Source organism: Rhamphochromis longiceps, linkage group LG7, assembly GCF_057381845.1.
Source record: "Rhamphochromis longiceps isolate RC_006_pf linkage group LG7, R_longiceps_female_GT1.1, whole genome shotgun sequence".
NCBI classification, from domain to species: domain Eukaryota; kingdom Metazoa; phylum Chordata; class Actinopteri; order Cichliformes; family Cichlidae; genus Rhamphochromis; species Rhamphochromis longiceps.
Window position 1 is genome coordinate 30428342 of NC_140563.1, and position 19400 is coordinate 30447741.

Here is a 19400-nt window from a genome sequence, read left to right on the forward strand (position 1 = left end):
GGTGACCCTGTTATATTTGACTTTTTTCACTAAGCAGATTGCAACTTTCTTGAATATCACCAAAATACTTTATATCATTGTTTATAACTTTATGTTTATCTGTTTTTTGTTTATTGTCACCTGCTCACATTGGGAACAGATCTTTGTTCAGTAACATTCTTTGTTTAATACGTTCTGAAAGAAAAACAAAGGTGGCTCTGTTTTATGCTCGTTTCATTGTTCAGAGGTGTTCTCTGATTGTTGGGAACCTGTTGAATAATTAAAACATTTCTGTGTTCATCGGGAAACTTTTCTAATGTAAAAAACTTTTTATGTTCCCAATGTGTGAAAATAGTGTTCAGCAGGGGACGACTCCTGTGACTCTACCCAGAAATGCCAATGTGTGCAGATGTTTTTCTTTGGTGTTCTACACCAGCACAGCTGTTCTCCTCCCAGATGTTTGATATGGAACAATATTACCATCACACACAAAAAACATCTTCATTGGTCTGAAAACATGTTTATGGAACAGCTTTTTAATTATGAACAGCTCCTGGTGACTGTAACTGTCACTCAAGTTAAATATTTATCAGATTTAAGCGACTACGCTGTAACGTTAACCAACTACAGCATGACAGCTGACAACAGCATTTCAATCTAGGATTTTAAAAATTCAACACTCCTCCATCAGAACATCCCTCAGTCCCAGAACAATAATGGCATTTACACAGAAAAGGACTGAACGAGCTCTTAATGTAGAATGTTTTCACTCTCGCATACAAATATTGGTGGGTAGAACTGCTTCTCAAATGTGTGTAAATATGTCCTTGATAATACAGACACATGCTCTGTTTGTACACGGCGGAGACTCAAAGGGGTTTATTCATCCACTGTTCCTGACACTACTATGAAAAGATTTCCTTCTTTACCTGAAAACACATTTTGTTTAAAGAAACTGTACTTCACGTGTGAAAGTGTCGGGTGTCAGTGGTGCCTGTCATATATGCGTGATGGTAAATGTGCGCATGAACGGGAATCATTTAAAAAAAAACATGCTTATCAGAAGGAGCAAAAGCTAGACAAGAAGAGCAGGTGTCACATCCTTGGCCACTTCCACTTCTCGGGTGGAGCAACTGAGGTTCAAAGTCTCTGCAGCCTCAATCAGAGATGCTCAAATCCTAAATTCTGACATAAGCAGCTTCTATTCTCCCTTTATTGCACATTACTTTTCTCAGTTTATATATACTAACTTATTGGAAGTTACATGTCACTTTTTAATGCAGAGGTACAATACACAAAAAGTGCAGATTGTGTAAATATGTAAAAATTTTATGTCCTGTTCTGTATGTATATGTGTTTGTTTGTTTTTTTGCTGCTGTTACAACCAAATTTCCCCCTGTGGGACAATTAAAGGTTTATGTTTTCGGGCGATCGTGGCTCAAGAGTTGGCAGTTTATCTTGTAATTGGAAGGTTGCCGGTTCGAGCCCCGGCTCCAACAGTCTCAGTCGTTGTGTCCTTGGGCAAGACACTTGACCCGTTGCCTACTGGTGGTGGTCAGAGGGCCCGGTGGCGCTAGTGTCCGGCAGCCTCGCCTGTCAGTGCACCCGAGGGCAGCTGTGGCTACAATGTAGCTTACCATCACTAGTGTGTGAATGTGTGTGTGAATGGGTGGATGACTGGATGTGTAAAGCGCTTTGGGGTCCTTAGGGACTAAGTAAAGCGCTATACAAATACAGGCCATTTACCATTTTTATTTTATTCTATTATTACATACTATTTGCAATAGGAGATGATACCATCCCATAATCCACAGAAATGTTCATGAGACAGACTCAGATCACAAAGATGTTCATTAATGGTGTTTTTTATTTCCTGAAAGGCTGATGAACCCACAACTGAACTCTGAATGTCACGCTTATAAAAACTGCTCAAACATCTCAGTAAAAACATTTGAGTGAAGTAAGGTATGCATTTTGTAGTCCAATTTCTGGATATTGTAGTTTTTATAAGGCAGACATCCACTGTGTAGTTCAAACACCAAACCTCTCATTTATTCTCCTTTAGCTTGAGATGTTGCCATTGAGATCATGCATTAGGAAAGTGATGAAGAAAAGCATATCAGCACTGAAATCTTTCATTAAGAAGATTCATTGAATGGTTGAAATAAAAACACAGAAGAAGAATCCAAAACAAATTTATTAGAATACAAAAAGTGTATGTATGTGTGTCACAGCAGGGCGCTCTTTGCGTATGAAAGCAGACATAACGATTGGTCAAATGATGCTTGTAGCTCCGCCCAACCTTTCTCCAACCGGGACAAGAGGTGGTTCAAAGCTTCCATGGCGGTGGCGTCCTGTGATAAAGAGCGAAGATGGAGCTAAAAAAAAAACAAAACAAAAAAAGTTAGCAGGAAATCGTGAAGAGACTTCCACAATAAAAGATGGCACAGTTGACGAGTGTGTTCTGATTGGCTAACCTTTAGGAAGAGCGCCAGGTAAGCGTGGGCTAGGTCAAAGTCCCGCCCACTGGCCAACATGCTGTCAATCATCTGAATGAACACTAGCAGGAGCTCTCTGGCTCCACCCCCCTCTGGAGCCAGAGAGTTGAGCTCAACAGAGAGCGCTGCTGGCCCACAATCCTTCAGGAGACGCAGCGGCTGATCAACTGCAGAGAGAGTATTGATCTCTGATCAGAACTCAGGTTTGTGTTTCAAACTTTGATGAAAACCATCTATTTATACTCTGATAAAATACAAAAGTATGATGTTACGGGCAATATCAGATATGGACTAAAGACCACAAAAACGTCTTAATCAATCACTGGATAATTGATTCAGTTACTGTCATTACAGACTCTCCTCAGGTATAAAAAAATTAAGCTGTTTTCTTTCTTTATCGTTAATTTTGTTTTTCTGTCAGCTCAGTAAGCAGCTTTTATTTTGAAATTCTGATTAAATACCAGCTTTAGATTTTAGTATTAAAAAATAAAAGCACGAAGGTGAGCCAATCCTGTCCCAACTCACATGATCCCGTGGTCAGAGCTGACTCCAGAGTGCAGATGAACTCTGACCTCTGAGAGAGCACGCCCCAGTTCAGCACCTTAGACTGAGACACAGGAAACACGACTTTATTTACGCATGATTAAAGTGCACATCCTCAGTTTGGACTAAAACATACTCAGGTCCCGATGTGAGCGGGTCCCAGGCATATGTTACCTGTGTTTCGTGCTCGGTTTGTGTTTGTGTCGCAAATCGAGGCGTGAGTCCGGGAACTGTCGGCAGGAAGAAGGGAGCAGCAGCTGGAGCAGCAGGGGCCGCCACGGGTTTATTCCTTTTCTACAAACACCAAATCACACAGGTGAGAGGTTGTTACATGATCAGTACTCAATCCTTAGAGACCATCAGCTGATTTGTGATCATGTAAAGAATTAATCTGTTCATGAGCTGACTCATCACACTCCCAGGTGAAGCTGGTATGTGGAAGAATCAACAGTATGTGCTGCAGGGAGGTTTTAAAAAGAAGCAGACTGAACATGAAAAAAACAAAACATAAATATTTGATTTAATAAATACAAAGATGGGACTGGGAATCAATCACAGTCAGGTTTGTTCCTTTTTCACAGGATTATGATGTTGTTTTTATTTTTGGCAACAACCCAAGTGAAAAAGTGATCATTTCACTTCACGTTTTAACTGCTATCACTGGTTCTTTTGTCCTCCCCACTAAAATGATTTTGAAATCAAGGACCACAGCTGCTCACAGTGTTCCTAATAAAGTGACAGTTCCTCACCTTGATTTCATCGAGGTGCAGCAGACTCTTCCACCGAGACTCTGGCAGCAGAGACAAAGTTACAAGCTCCGCCCCCAGTTGTTCAGCTGACTGATAGACATCCTCCTCCTCCTCAGAATTCACCTCCTGTTCTGTCTCCTCCACCGTGACGCCTGGTAAAGTCTCCACAACTGGTTGGTAGTCAGCTGGGAGGGGGCGGAGCCCCACAGGCCCACACAGGCTCTTATTAGTCCTAAAGGAGGACAACTGCACTGAGACTGGCTGATAATGGACTTTCATATGACCAATTGTGAATAAGAAAAAAAGCCCCTGATTGGTTGCTGTAGCAAAGGCTGCATTGTGATTAGTACATACCAGAGGTAGAGGCCCAGACTGTCAACGTGAGCTGTTGCAAGGAAGTCACCTGTCGGGGACAAGGACACGCTCACTGGCGCCGTGGCAACCAGGAAACAGTCGACTAGACTGAGGATAGAAGAAAATGATGGATCTGATGATCAGCTAATGTCTCTGATTAGTTGTCCCAGTCACTCATTAAAATTTTCAGTCTTACCTTCCAGAGGGGAGGTCCCAGACACGGATGGTACAGTCCATTGCCACAGTAACCAGCCATCGGCCATCAGGGCTGAATGTCTGAGGAATAAAAACATTTAGCTTCCTTTTAGCATACTGTGTGACGTAGTGTATGTATGTTAACACCTTCATCCAACCCACCATGTCGTTGATGTTGCCGTGGTGACCTGCAAATTTCCTAACGACTCTTCTGGTTTCTATGTCGACAACCACCAAAGTGAAGTCATCCAGTGCTAATGCTAGCATCCCACTAACAGAGAAACAGAGTGAGCAGTGTTAGGGAATGCTAATTGTTAGCATTCACTGCAGCTAATCATGCAGTTTATTAGCATCATGCTAGCTCCTAGCTACCTTTCCCTGTGTAGCTTCATGCTAGCCGGCGCAGCGTTTAGTTTCATCTCTTCTTCCAGCTTCTTCGATTTGAAGCGCCAGAATTTCAGCAGCCAATCAGAGCCTGTGGTAAGGGTCAGCTGGTTCAGGGTATCTGTGGCGATGCCTCGCACCACACCATTGTGAGCTGGAGGAGCAAGACATTGGCGTTAACCTGTTACTACAGGGCTTTCTGAGCTTCCTGCTCGAAAATGACACCCAAGTTCACATTTTAATCCAGAAAATCATTAATCAACATATAAACATCTTCTGTGCAAAGATTTATGCTTCTGAAGCCAAAAAGTGAAAAATGACAGCACTATTAGGCGTTGTGCAATTATTGACGGAGGTCTCTGAGAGCTAATGAGCCATTGTTTACAGTGTTACATGAAGTGGGATTGGTTTGGGGCTCCATTGTTTGTGCTTAGTGGACTTTTTAGCAAATACGCAACTGCTCTTTTAATCATCGCTTGTTTTCGCTGTGTTTGGTAGTTGTAGAAATGATTTATATGAGCATTTAGCTGAGATTCTAAGATTTCTGTGTATACATGTTCATATTTGCATAAAGGGCTCGATAGCATGACAGATTAAACTGCAGTTACCGGGGGCTTTGGGTTAATAAAATGAGAAAGTGCTGCAATCACAGGAAAAAAAGGTGAACACACCTTTCTCATCGTCACCGTAGCAACCTCGATGCAGTCCGGACTGCAGGTTGTAGACGTCCACGCGGCCACAAGATGACCCAATTACAACAAAGTTACCACAGGAAGTGATGTCAACAGCCTGGGTGCAGAAACAGGAAGTCATGTGACCCTCAGAGCCATCCAGGAGAGGAGCTTAGAGAAACACAGGTTTAAAGATGCTATTACCGTAGCGATGGCACCCCTTCGTGAGCCTGGTGGTTGCAGATGGTGCGCTCCCATCGTGCACCTCTGGTAGTTCCATGTGGTTGTTGCTAGGCGATCACGATGACATGCGACGATGCCGTCCCAGTCTGACTGACGAGTGACAGCTGTGAACAGAAAAAGGACAGTGTCAGCTTTAATGGAACGTTTTCTGTATGGACTTCTGCACAGCTTGTCATAGTGCTCACAGGAGGAGAACGCTGTGATGGCAGGAAGTCGCAGTTCCTCATACGTCAGTCCTTTCTTCTTCTTCTTTTCCTTTTTTTTGTTAACAGAGCCTAAAAGAAATAAATGTAAACCACACTCAATTAAAAAAAAAGATTTTTATTAAAGCAGCAGAATTTAGTGTCCAACATGAAACTGCAGTGGGTGAAGTCAGGAGGATGTTCTTAGCCAATAAAGGAAATAGGTCGAACAGTAAGAGTTCAGTTTTCTGTGTCATCATTTTTGTGTTATTGTTATCAAGAGGCTGCCGACAGACACACTGAGTCTGAGAAAGCGACTCTAAAATGTCACATTTTTTGAACAGAGTCTGATGGGAGGGCTGAGCTTACCATGACCCAGGTTCTTGTTGAAGCGCTCGTGGACGGTGGAGAAAGACTGCAGTGTCCCATCCTGACCTGCAGGGCGGGCAAAAGCAACACAAAACATAAATATAAAGAAGTTAAAAAAATATCAGAAAATATAAACAGCGGGTTCAAAAGAGGAGGACACAGAAAAAATAAAAATGGCACAATAAATAAAGAAATATGTATACTATCATCTGATCTTACCTGCACTTAGGATGTTTTTTCCGTCATTGCCATGGTGACGAATGGTGGTGGGCGGGGCGCTGTGTCCCTGACGGATCCTCAACAGTCTGGCTCCGCCTCCTTCCTGATCAAAAATCCACACCTGAGGGGGGAAAAGGTTTTCTACTGTTTTATATTTTGTTGTAATTATTTAATTGAGAATGTTGCTTTTCATTATTTTTTTTATAATATAAGTTATTTTTTATATTTTCCTCAATGTCTGACTTTTGTTGGGAGTTTTTTTTTTTGCTTTGTTTTTATTATTACTGCAGTTCTTGTTTATACTTCTTTTTTTGTTTATTGATCTCTGGTTTTAACCCTCTGGTCAAGATGCAGTGACTCAGGGTCTCATTTTCAACTTGTGTCGAATGCACAGACTTCAAACTATATACCAGTTTTTAAATCGTGTTGATAGGCCACATAAAACTAGAGTTATCATAAAAAATACAAGCAATGTTTTTTTCAAACAGTGGTGTTTACAGCGGGAAGAAATGGTAAAAACAGTGTTTTCTATGGACAGCGTTAGCAAACACTCTCCGCTTGGGAGTAAAAAAGAAAAAACACCCCTTCCCCGTCTATTGGTGTTAAAGTTTACCATGTCAACCAACTAACTATTTTTTGGAGTACACAATTTGTGTCCCTTCTTATTTGATGCAAAACACCTGATTGTTCCTTAAATAGTTTTAAATGGTTATTTACAACAAAAAAAAAAAAAAAAAAAAAAAAAAAAAAAAAAAAAAAACACCTGAGGCCTTGGCTGCATTTTTAGTTAAATAGTACTATATAACTTTGTTTGCAAAACTTGTGCAATGTACAGTTTGTATTTGCATTTCAAGTTAAACATGTTTGTGGCTTTTACAGTAAAAATTATAACTTTTTTCTACTCGGATTTTATGTTTTTTGTCTCAATTTAGATCAACTGTGTTAATACAGTATGTCAAAATGAAAAAATAACTCTACAATCTGATACCAAACTGATACCAAACAAGGCAAGATGAACAGTTTTTAAAGGTGAAATATGGAGATAAAATGAAAAGTAGCCAAAAATGGCCAATTATACCCTGGACCCCAGAGGGTTATTCATCGTAGTCTCTGATTTTAGTTAGATTTAGTTATTATTTAGTTATATGTAGTTAATTTTAAAAGTTGTATTTTTGTTGTTTTTAAATGGAATCACTTTATTCAGGGTTCATACGCCTTTTTCAGGATCAAATTCAAGCACTTTTTAAGCACTTTCAACTAGGGCTGCTCAATTAATCGAATTTTAATCACGATTACGATCTGGGCTTTCAACGATCATTAAAAATGACTGAGCCGATTATTAGCACCTCCCTCGTGCTTTACTCTCGCGCTGCTCCGTGTGGCAAATCAAGCGCACCTCTCTGCATTTCGAACACGTGTCACAACAATTAAGAGGACCCAAGGGAAGCTCGGAAAGCTAAGCAGGGGCCCGTTCTTCGTACGTCGCTCACTACATCCAAGATCAAATGACACATCCAAGACCAAACCATCGCGCTAACCGTGAGCTCGCTAATCCGGTTCCCCGAACACACCTGCTGTTGACGATTAGTACAGCTGGACGCAGTAATGTGACATCACTGGGTGTCGTAAAAGGGGCTACGCATCGATAGTAGAAACATTGATCGGCAACCCGCTGATTGGTCGGCGAAAATGTCGAAGGGGCGTGCTCGGTATTTTCCGGCAGCAGAGCAAGAACTCATGAGTGAGGGATTTCAGGAGTTTCAGAGTTTAATTAAAACGCAAGAGAACACTGCAAAGGCTGCAAAAGCAAGGAGAGAGGGCTGGCAGAAAGTTGCTGACAAATCAAACTCGTAGGTAATTTAATAATAATAATAATAATGGATTGGGTTTATATAGCGCTTTCCAAGGCACCCAAAGCGCTTTACGATACCACTATTCATTCACTCCCACATTCACACACTGGTGGAGGCAGCTACGGTTGTAGCCAGGCTGCCATATCGCGCCATCGGCCCCTCTGGCCAACACCAGTAGGCGGTAGGGTAGATCTATCATATGACACTATATTGTCCAATATCATATGGCATTATATTATATTATAATATGTTATATTATATCCCCTTTCAAATTAGAGCCACAACAGGACCCACAAGAACATGGGAACAAGTAAAAGTGGAATACAGGAGTATTCTACAGAATGGTAATATTTATCTCTTAGATTGCTTTTCGTCTCTTGGCAAGGTAATACTGGCCTGTAATACTCTGTTAGTTTGTTCATAACAGCAACCAAGAAAAGGGCAGAGGAAAAAAAGACAGGTGGTGGTCCTGCACCCCCTCGTCAACAAGTTGGTTAAGTGAATAATACCCTCACGGGAATATCGATATCTCTCAATGAGCACACTGTCGCGCTGAGCTAAAGGATCCTGTCTATCCCGCAATATACGCTGAATTCTGAGGACTCTCCTTATCAATCTTGCACCTTCCGCAATGGGTTGGTCGCGTATACGGACAGGACATGGCTGCGACAGGCTTCCCAAATCCACCTTCGCTTTTATAGCCGTGGTCTCTCATCTTGATTACACGAAGTAATTTACAATTACTACTCTGAAATATGAATTACATCTGTAATAATCACATACATGTAATAGAATGTTAATAGTTCATTTCCCTTTTTTAGGAAATGACCTGTATGTATCTGTGTGACATCAATAAAAGGATCAAGTGCTGCATTATCTTTAGTTACATTGATGTTATTTATTTATGGTGAAACAGTGGTGGAATATCGCTGTTGCTTTCGTATAAATGAAGCGGACATACCTGCGTGGCCGCGATCTAATCCTGTTTACATAAAGTAAACCTGCTCCCGAGCAGGTTTACGCTTACGGCTCTGTTGCTATGACAGCAAGTCCCGGATGAGCGTCGGGGAACCGAACGATCCAGGATCACGCGAAATCGTCAACAATCAAATCCAGCTAACTTACTTAGCGAGGTACGAAGAACGGGCCCCAGAAGTTATTTGGAGAGGAGAGTGACTGCCGTTGGTTGAAAAGAGAGGTAAAAAAAAACTTCAGTGGTGTGGAAACATTATGGGTTCGCGGAGTCAGACGTGGATCAAGTAGACACAGTGTGTAAACTTTGCTACAGTGTCGTAGCTGCACCACAGAGCAACACTGCAAAGTTCACGAAACATAGATGTTTACATTTTTCATTTATGTTTTATATTGCAAACATTTGCACTGTTATCAGTATTTGCACACTATATTATTTTTTGACAATCTTTAAAGCCATTATTCAATACATTGTTATTGTTAAATAAATATCATCAAATAATCGAGATCTCAATTTCAGTGAAAATAATCGTGATTATCATTTTTGCCATAATCGAGCAGCCCTACTTTCAACGTCCCTTTTCAAGCACATCCCCCCACCCCCCGTAAACCCCCACCCCCAAAAAAAACAAAAAACAAAAAAAAACAACCTCGCATCACCTCAGTAAGACCATGTGAAAATTAAAAAAATCAGGGTGAACTTAAACACCTTTGTTCACCTTTTGTTAAGACATAGGAAAAAAGCACCACACAAAAATACTGCAAAAGGAAACGGTCGCCTTATACACATAGTGTATAAACTCAAAATGCACATTTCCCTTAAAAATTAAGATGTGAAAATGTGAACGAATCAGCTTGTTTGAGATGTTCTTCTCCTGTTGAATGATGATCATGATGAATTTGTGCTAATAACATCATGTACAGTCAGACAGGCATGGAGAACAGCACTGACTGGGAGGCTTTGAACAAACATAGTTCAATTCAACATATAAGACTTTAAGAATGCACAAGTATCTACTTAAAATCTATTTAATTTATCATCCATGATATTATTATGTACAGTTCCAATGTATTTTGTATCTTCCTTAAATAAACAGGCAGCCTTAAAGTATGAAATATTCATATACAAAAACACATAAATGTGTGTACTGTCTCAGGGGCTGATAGTGCCCCACAGGCCTCAGTGTGAGCTTGCAGACATTTATAATGTTTAAGTAGATTAATGTGTCGGTGCTGACGATAAACACATTTTGAATGAAAGCCGGGGGAACTTTGGTAGCACAGAAACAAGTGGCTATTCTTTGTGACCATATGGATCAGTCATTTTACCATTATTTCACCCAAAGGCACCAAGTTAATACTCAAAAAAGCTGCAGCAATACACACAAATATAAACAGTACTTGGTGACAACTTTGCTTTTAGCCTTTAACCCTCTGGGGTCCATTGGCCGTTTCTGACTATTTTGATTTGGCCTCTATATTTCACCTTTAAAAACTGTTTATCCTGCCAATCTGTTATTTATTCATTTTGACATAATGTGTCAGCACAATTTATCTAAATTCAGACATAATTTAAAATACGAGTAGAAAGGGATATTTTTGACTGTAAAAACCACAGGCATGTTTAAGGAATCATTTTCATAACTTTTAATGCAAATTGAAATTGTACATTTTTTAAAAATATGCACAAGTTTTGCAAACAACAATGTCATATGGTACTATTTACCTAAAAACGCAGCCAAGGCTCAGACGTTATTCGTATAACCATTATAACTATTTACAGAACACTCAGGTGCTCTGCATCAAATAAAAAAAGCACACAAATTATTTATGCAACTCCAAAAAATAGTGTGTGTCCACTATAACACAGATGAGAACAGCACAGGGATAAACCTGCAGGTCTGACAGCAGGTGTGTCACTCAGCGTTTACACTGCAGTCTGCCTTTGGTGGCTTTAAGGCAGCAACTGTGACGTTCACTAGTAGAACTGGCACACAAAACAAAACAACAACTATACACTAACTACACAAGACAACACACTAACTTGAGACTCCAAACACGGCAAACGTCACAAATCTCTCACGTATACTCTCTCTCTCTTTTTCGCTCACTCGTGCTCTCTCACTTCTCCCTCTTCCCAAACAACCAGATGCCACATGTTGCCATATCATTATTTGATTTGTCGACATGGTACATTTTTCCACCAATAGGGAAGAAGTGTTTTTTCTTTTTTCACTCACAAGCAAAGCGTGTTTGCTAGTAGTGATGGGATTTCCGGCTCTTTTTAGAGATCCGGCTCTTTCGGTTCGGCTCACTAAAATGAGCCGGCTCTTTCGGCTCCGAACCGGCTCTTCAGGTTGTTTTGTTGCTTTAATTAATTTATTATTCACAATAATATAAAATTATGCACAAAAGGAATTACTAACGTAAAAAAAGTGGTTTTATTTATATATGTTTATATATAAATATATGCGGTGGCCCCTAGAGACAAAACACGTACAAACTCCAAAACACATTTCTAGCATGAACTGAACTTACAAAGCAGAGCTACTAGATCACTTAAATTACACAATTGAAAGCATGTGTGTATTGTTTGTGTATTTATACACAGGCACTCAAATATATTCAAATAATTAAAAAAAAAGTTCATCTACCTGTTACTATCACACACCAAATCCGGTCGTTGGTACTTGCTGGCTTGTGTAGCCACAAGATAACAAAAGCTCAACACTGCGCCCAGCATCCTGGAGCACTTCTGTTGTCTTTTGTACGTGTTTTGAGTTTTTATGTGCTTCTGAGTTTTTACGTGCTTCGGAGTTTGTACGTGTTTTGGAGTTTTTTCGTGTTTTGGAGTTTGTACGTGTTTTTACGTGTTTTGGAGTTTGTACATGCTTCAGAGTTCGTACGTGATTTGAAGTTTGTATGTGCTTTGTCTCTAGGGACCACTGTAAATATACTTTTATTTATTCACGCCACATAAAATGTAATAAATAAATCATATAATACAAAAATCAACTATTCACATTTCAACTTTTAACTATTTAAATTTTCAGCTGTTTCCTTTTACAAATTTAAAGTGAAAACAACACAAAACACTGCAAACCACAACACAATTAAATATAAATTAAAATATGAAAACAAAAAGAAGATGCACATTCTCTGTCATATGGGCCCGCATGAATCCGCACTTTCTGAATCCTTTATCATCTGCAACCGAAAATAGTTGTGGATGATTACTATACCTTTCTAATGTGACGTTGTTGTCCCTGGCTCTCTTTCTCTCTCTCTCCCTCTGGCTCTGTTCCTGTGCTACTGAGTGTAACTACCGCCCCTCCCCCCTCTGCCCAGCGTAAAGCACAAGGCTCGCGTGCAGAGTGAAGCGGGAAAAAAAAGTGCGAGAGAGAGGGTGAGAGAAAGAAAAAAAAACCCACGTGACGGCTCGCGATAAGGAGCCGGCTCTAGTCGTTCACGTCAAAGAACCGGCTCTAAGAGCCATTTCGTTCGCGAACGACCCATCACTATTTGCTAGCACTCTCCATAGAAAACGCCGTTTATACCGTTTCCTCCGAGAGTAAACGCCACTGTTTTATTCAAAACACATCGGTTTTACGTGGCCTATCAACACAGTTTAAACACTGGTATATAGTTTGAAGTCCGCATGTTCGACCCAAGTTGAAATGGAGACTCTGGGTCCGTCGACCCCAGAGGGTTGATCAGAAAGCCTTAAGTTAGCTAGTTATGCATCGGGCTAATGTTTAAAGCTTTCACTTGAGTAAATTAACACTGCTAACTAACGTTAGCTAAGTTCACAGCATATTCCATAATAGCGCTGCCATACTGCATCACACTCAGTTCATTTCAATCATTTCTCCAGTGAGTTTGATAGCAAAATAATAATCATAATTTTAAAAAACAGCGTGTGTAACGTACGCATACTGGAAAATTATTTACTAGAACTCACCTATCATGCGACTGTCGTTTTCCATCAAACACTCATTAAAACAGCAACCTGCAGGTATGTTAGCGCACTCATCCTCGACTGACCGAGGGAGGGGCGGGGTCACACGTTGAAACAGACGCAAGGCAGCCCAGGCGGAGAAATTTTGCTTTTACATTTTGCGACTCATTTTATTTCTCTATCTAATAAGAAAACTATTCAATCAGATAGTTGTTTGTGGTGAATGAAATACAGTTACACTTTCAAGCACTTTTAAGCACCACATCTGAAATGCAAGCATTTTCAAGGATTTCAAGCACCCGTACGAACCCTGTTTATTCTTGTAGTTTCATATTCTATTTTGTTTTTACACTTTTAGCTGTTTTAATTTTATTTGCTGTCGTGGTTTTTGTTGTTTGTTAGTGGGATTGTGTTTTTTAAATTTTTCTTTAATATTTAAAAATAAAGTTAAACATTAGAAAGTTATCAAAGGGTTTTCATAAATCTCTCTCGCTTGTTTTGTTTTTACCTTGATGGCGTTGTCGGCGCCGTTGGTAACCAATATCGGCTCTCCTTGCAGGAACGTTGCCCCAGCGATGGACGTTCTGTGGGCGTGTCTGTGCTGAGTGACGAGCTGGTGACGTTCTAAATCCCAGAATGCAATGTGGCCCTGAGGACTGCCGGACGCCACAATGGGAGGGCCGTCTGACAGACAGAGGTAAAGATACGGTGAATACGTGAAGAGAGACGGAGCCAATGGCAGCGAGCGCCATGGGCATGACATCATCATGTGTACCTGTTCTGAAAGAGAGCGATGTGATTGGTCCCCAGTCCTGCGTGAAGCTCATCAATGTCTCGTCCAGTCGGATGTTGTGAATAATGATGCGACCTGTTGCGGTGCCAACACCAACCACATCCACCGCAGGACTCTGGAAAGTTAAGTGTTCATTTACAAATCTTTCAAAATAAAAGAATCAGGTGTGTATTTACTTCCAACAATAAAAGTCTGTGAAGTTCCTGACCTGCTGCAGAACTGTGACTCCTGCTGACCAGCCAGCAAACGTGAAGAGCAGCTTACTGAGGATCAAACAACTTTATTAACACCTCATCACTTTAACATTAACACTGACGCAGGAATATGGATACACATGTAGCTTACAGTATTAACATCAACAATTTAAATATTTATTTAAAACACATGTACGTGTGTCACTTTTTATAAAAGAATAAAAAACGTTTAAGATTTTAAAATAATTTATTTTTGACAGCATGCTGCAGCAGAAGATACTTTTGTAAGCGACTAAGGCCCACAAGCTGAGACAGTCGAGGCTCCTTTGAACATGCTGATGGTAGTTGTGTCAGAATCAGAATCAGAAAGGGGTTTATTGCCAAATGTTGAGCAGGTTTACAACATCAGGAAATTGCTGCGGTGCTTCAGTGCAAACATAGTGTCATAAGTTGCGCTTAAATAGACATGAAAAAAATAAAAGTAAGAATAAGAATTAAAAGTGCTACGTAGAAAGATATATACATGAGATATATACATGAGAATAAGAATTAAGAGTGCTACGTAGAAGATATATACATGAGTGCAGGTGGTGATCAGTGCCAAACATGTCATTGGTGTTTGTATGCACGTTTTACACAGCGACCATCACAGAGACATGGAAGGAAACCTAAAATCAGACAGAATCTCGGGGGATTTCTGAATGTGTTTCTGTCAGTGTTCAGAGTCGAGCGCTACACCCTCACCTGGTCTTGATGTTCCAGAGCTGCAGTGCACCCTGGGAGCTCCCCAGGAGCACCTTGTTCAGGTAGGTGCTTGGGTGCATCATGGCTGATACGTCAAAGGTTGATGGGTCAAAGTGCAGCCTCAGGTACACCTCTGAGAGGCAGAGAGAGTGAGGCATGATGGGTAAGAGCACATGTATGCTACAGCAGGTGAGTGCAGGGCAAGCCACACCACTTCAGACTCACCCCCACTCTGGACATCCCACACGATGACATCACCGCCGCTGTCAGCAGAGATCAGCTGATCACCCAGAGGCAGCAGCAGGCGCACTTCCTGTTCATGACCGTTGTAATGCATCACCACCTGTACGGAGAGCAAACTACTGGTTCATTTTTATTTTCTGCTCGTTTTTATTATTTTATTTTATTATTTAATTTAAATTTATCTGACCATAAAGAAAAAAATTATTCAAATAGAAATAAAACAGATTTTTTAATTAGTTATTTAAATAACATTTAATATTTTGTTTTCTAATTTGAATTTCAGAAAAGCAAAAGCACCAAATATTATAAAGATTTTTATTATTTTTATGTTTGAAAATTAAATAATTTGTTTAACTAAAAAAAAGTAGTCAGAATTTAAAATTAAGAAAAAAAAAGATGATAATGTTTGGTTACAGTTTTGGTACCTCTTTGTTCCTGGCAAAGGCGCTGATGAGCCGTCCGGTGGCGGCGAACACCAACATCCTGTCGGCTGCCAAACAGGTGATTTCATCTGGTAGGCTGTTACCTGGACAACAACATCACAATTTCATTACAGTACATCACAAAATAGCAGCCAATCAGAGAGAAATAAAATAAAATAAAATAAAAATCTAAGTACTCACTGACAGCAGCGATCCCCAACCTGTTCACCTGCAGGAGACCAATACAGATCATCAATAATCAACAGATATCAGCCACAGCATTCAGGTTATTTTCAGAGTAACAGGCGCTCAGGATGGACTCCACACAGGAAACTGATCAGAAATCCGCAAATTAAACAATACTCCTGATGGTATCAATAAAACCTTCATCGCTGATCCTCTTTGTATGTCTCAGTCATAACAAGATTATCATATCACTGAAGGATAACTCTTTACAAACTACCCTGATTAAACCTGGGTCTTAAAATGTGTTCAGGCTGCAGGTGCACTTTAAAAAACCTACCAGCAATCCACCAATCAGAGCATAGATCAGTAATGAGTATAAACACAGGGAGCTCAGACGCTCAGATGAGGATCAACATCTTCTGATGAACATGGTTATGAAGCTCATTTAATACCAAGCTGGTTTCTTGAACATGCCAGTGCATTCACGGCACTCTAGTAAGCTCCAGAGTCACCAGATCTTAATCCCTCTCAGCACCTTTGGGACGTGCTGAGACATCTGTATCATGGATGCAGCTGACACATCTGCAGCAGCTGAGTGATGACATCATGTCAACATGGACCAAAATATTTTAAAGCCCAAAGGAGGCCCAACCCGGTACCAGCAAAGTGCGCCTAATAAAGTGGGCGGTGAGTGGACATAACGTCATAACCTAAAGTAAAGCCACCGTAACCCCGTGTGTGTTTATAAGCGGTTATAAAGTCTCGGCCTTTCCCCGTCCTGCAGGCGGTCTTAGTCAGGTTTACACTGAGTGTGAGACTGTGTGTGAGCACGTGCGGCTGTTCTTACGTTGAACGTGTGGAAGCTCCGGCCGACCGCCGTCACCACATAGGACTCCCGGTGCTTCAAGTGGTACCGGAGCGCGTGCGGCACGTGGTTGGAATAAAGTCCCAGGACCCGGAAACCGGAGAACAAAGAGCTGCCGCCGGCCGGCATGTCCGTTCACCGGAGAACAGCACACCTAAGAGAGCACCGAACAGACAGGGAGACACAGGTAAACAGCAGGCACCGCGAGGAGCCGCAGAGAAAACACACACGAAGGAGCCACGAGGAATCAAGTCCGGCAGGAAACACATCCCGCCGGCTCAGCAAGGTTCCGCTTCGGCTCAGTGCCGCCACCTGCTGGACGGAAACAGGACAGAACCGTGACCGCAGAGTCGGAACAGGATGAGAAATAAAACTTTGCAATATTCTGCCTGGTTTTCCTGGTTTTATGCCGAAGGAGCTCGAACTGTGAAGGAGCTTCAGATTTAAACAATACAGAAAAGAGTTCTCTGCATAATGTGATGATCTTACATTAGAGCTGAGACGCATTAGAAACTGAACTGGTTTCATTTTTGAGTTATATCTAATCTAGATGTGTACTCATTTCTCCTGAGTGAAGTCAGTTCATATTAAAATGTAGCATTTAATTAAAGACATTTAATTTATTATTTGAAATAATCTGATTGATATTTTTTCTCTGTGTGAGGCAGGTTTTATTCTGGGTCCATTTTGGAGGTGACATCAGTGTTTCAACCATGTTTGCTTTCATCCTTCCACTTTGTGTCACTTATCCAGGTTACCAGGACAACATAAACCAAATGAATCAACTTAATCATTAATTGGTAGAAAACAGACAAAAGACCTTTAACCTGGGAACTATGATTTTTACACGTGTGGTGTGTGTCATTGACATGAAGAAAATAAAAGTCACATTTGACCTCTGATCTGGAGGTCAAAATTACAATAATAATATGTTGAGCTATTCAGACTGACTGATAAGAGCTTGCTGGCACATGAAAGTATAACTGATGACTTTTATTATGACTTTGTTATTTACATTAGAGTAACAGGTTATAACTATTTAAATAGATAACAGTTTGAACACATGAGCCAGCACAGGTCCCATTCACAAGTTACAACACTGATCAAACAAGACTTAATGCTTTAATACTAAATTTGATACATTTATCTGCATTAGCAGGGTTTTAAGTTGGCTGTAATACTTGATCCAGTTGTCTTGGTTAACTATAGACTGATCTCCAAATTTCTTAGTGCACTGCCAGCACCCGAACCCTAAAAAACAGAATCAACCTGGCTTGAGGGACACAGGCAGAAATCAAACAGGATCAAGAAGCTCTGAAGGAACATGGGGAACAATCAACCTACAGGACCTGAAGCTAAGTTCTACAAAGATACAAAAATATTTGAGTATGCAGATTTGAGTTAACGTTATGGAGTTACCTGGTGCACTAAGCGTGAGGAGAACTGTCACAAGCCATGCAAAAAGGCAAAGAAACCTAGGGACTGTGAGAAAATCAAAAGTGGAAAATGCACAATTTGTCTCAACAAGTCTTCTGCAGATGCTCGTGTGTAAGACAGCCAGTTCACCCTACAAGTTCAGAAGACAATAAAACATGTGAAGAAGTTTGAGAAGAATAAATCAGAACGGAGAAGGAGAAGGTCGAGACACTGGAGGAGATGAGGAGCAGAGTGGGTGAAGGGAGCAGAGCAGCTTTGAGATACAGGTTTGATAAATACCAGGAGCTGGTAAACAGTTTAATACATGATAACATCATTATTGTCTAATGATGTAAGAAGGAGACTGTGAGCAGACAGAGAAATAATTCTATGTTAGAAGCTTAGCAGCTTATTTAAACTGACTGAACTCTGTAACACTGACCAGTTATTTCTCCATTTCATTAGAAAAGCTGCTCTTCTGTTTCTTCTTCAGAGGCTTTAAAATGATTCATGATGATCAATAAACAGATTGTATGAACAACATCTGAGTGTTTCACATTTTTCAGTTCTGATTAAGGTTTTTATAATAAACTGGAAAAATTTTGTGTTTTTACAAATGAATAAAATTAAACAAGAATGTCTTTTTACAGCTTGAGGTGTCATGATCAGGCTGTGTGGCAGGCAGGAAATAGGACCCAAACGCAAACTCACGGGAAAACAGGACTGAACTCAAAATACAGCTTTATTGCTGACAAAAGATAACAGCAATACAAAATAACATGAAACTAAACTGGGAAGTACTAAGGAACTGACTTAATAGGAAACACACAGAGGCGCACACAGTCATGAGGGAGAACGCGACACTGAACTGAGGGAGATATGGACATAAATGCACAGAGGGTAAACGAGGGAAGTGGGAGCACATGGGGAACACAGCTGACACAGATAATCGTAATGAGACAGGGCAGGGGTGAACACAACACTGACGGGAGACTGTCAAAGTAAAACAGGAAGTACACAGAGGTTCAGACAGGAGGAGAGAGAGCACGGGGAGAACATGGAATAAAACACAAGGAGAGACGAGGGCTCACAGATACACAGAGGGGCACACAGGGGGTAAGAGTCACAAGGGGAAAAACACATAAGGAACAACGTAACAGAGCAACCTAGGAAGCATGGCCTAAATAAGGGACAATACACAAATACATGAAAACTAAGAATACTGGGCCACCATGGCCCAGGACCATGACATGAGGAGACTTTGATAGAAACCTTCTTCAGCATGGAGGGCCAACGCTGGTTTCTGGCCCAGAGGAGGACAGACGTTACAGACAGGAGAAAAACCCTCACAGATTATCCCATCAGTGT

General features: G+C 40.8%; 1 protein-coding gene across 1 annotated transcript; it reads right to left on the bottom strand.

Annotated features, from left to right (window-relative positions):
• Nucleotides 1-2158: 2158 nt before the first annotated feature.
• On the bottom strand, nt 2159-16853 carry wdr36 (WD repeat domain 36). Its single transcript, XM_085413286.1, has 22 exons — nt 16599-16853; nt 15767-15794; nt 15569-15669; nt 15126-15243; nt 14901-15033; nt 14171-14225; nt 13945-14077; nt 13678-13853; nt 6387-6507; nt 6168-6233; nt 5802-5891; nt 5578-5720; nt 5374-5491; nt 4691-4856; nt 4481-4589; nt 4320-4399; nt 4124-4231; nt 3770-4001; nt 3195-3314; nt 3003-3084; nt 2457-2644; nt 2159-2357 (listed from the first exon to the last, which is right to left on the bottom strand). The coding sequence occupies exons 1-22, from the start codon at nt 16743-16745 to the stop codon at nt 2208-2210; spliced, it is 2664 nt and encodes an 887-aa protein (XP_085269412.1). The 5' UTR covers nt 16746-16853; the 3' UTR covers nt 2159-2207.
• Nucleotides 16854-19400: the final 2547 nt, after the last annotated feature.

Coding starts and splice junctions, on each gene's coding strand:
- wdr36 (XM_085413286.1), bottom strand. CDS start 16,745: ATGCCGGCCGGCGGCAGCTCTTTGTTCTCCGGTTTCCGGGTCCTGGGA. Junction 15,670..15,766: donor GTTGGGGATCGCTGCTGTCA/GTGAGTACTTAG, acceptor GTTGTTGTCCAG/GTAACAGCCTACCAGATGAA. Junction 15,244..15,568: donor CCTTTGCCAGGAACAAAGAG/GTACCAAAACTG, acceptor CTCTCCGTACAG/GTGGTGATGCATTACAACGG.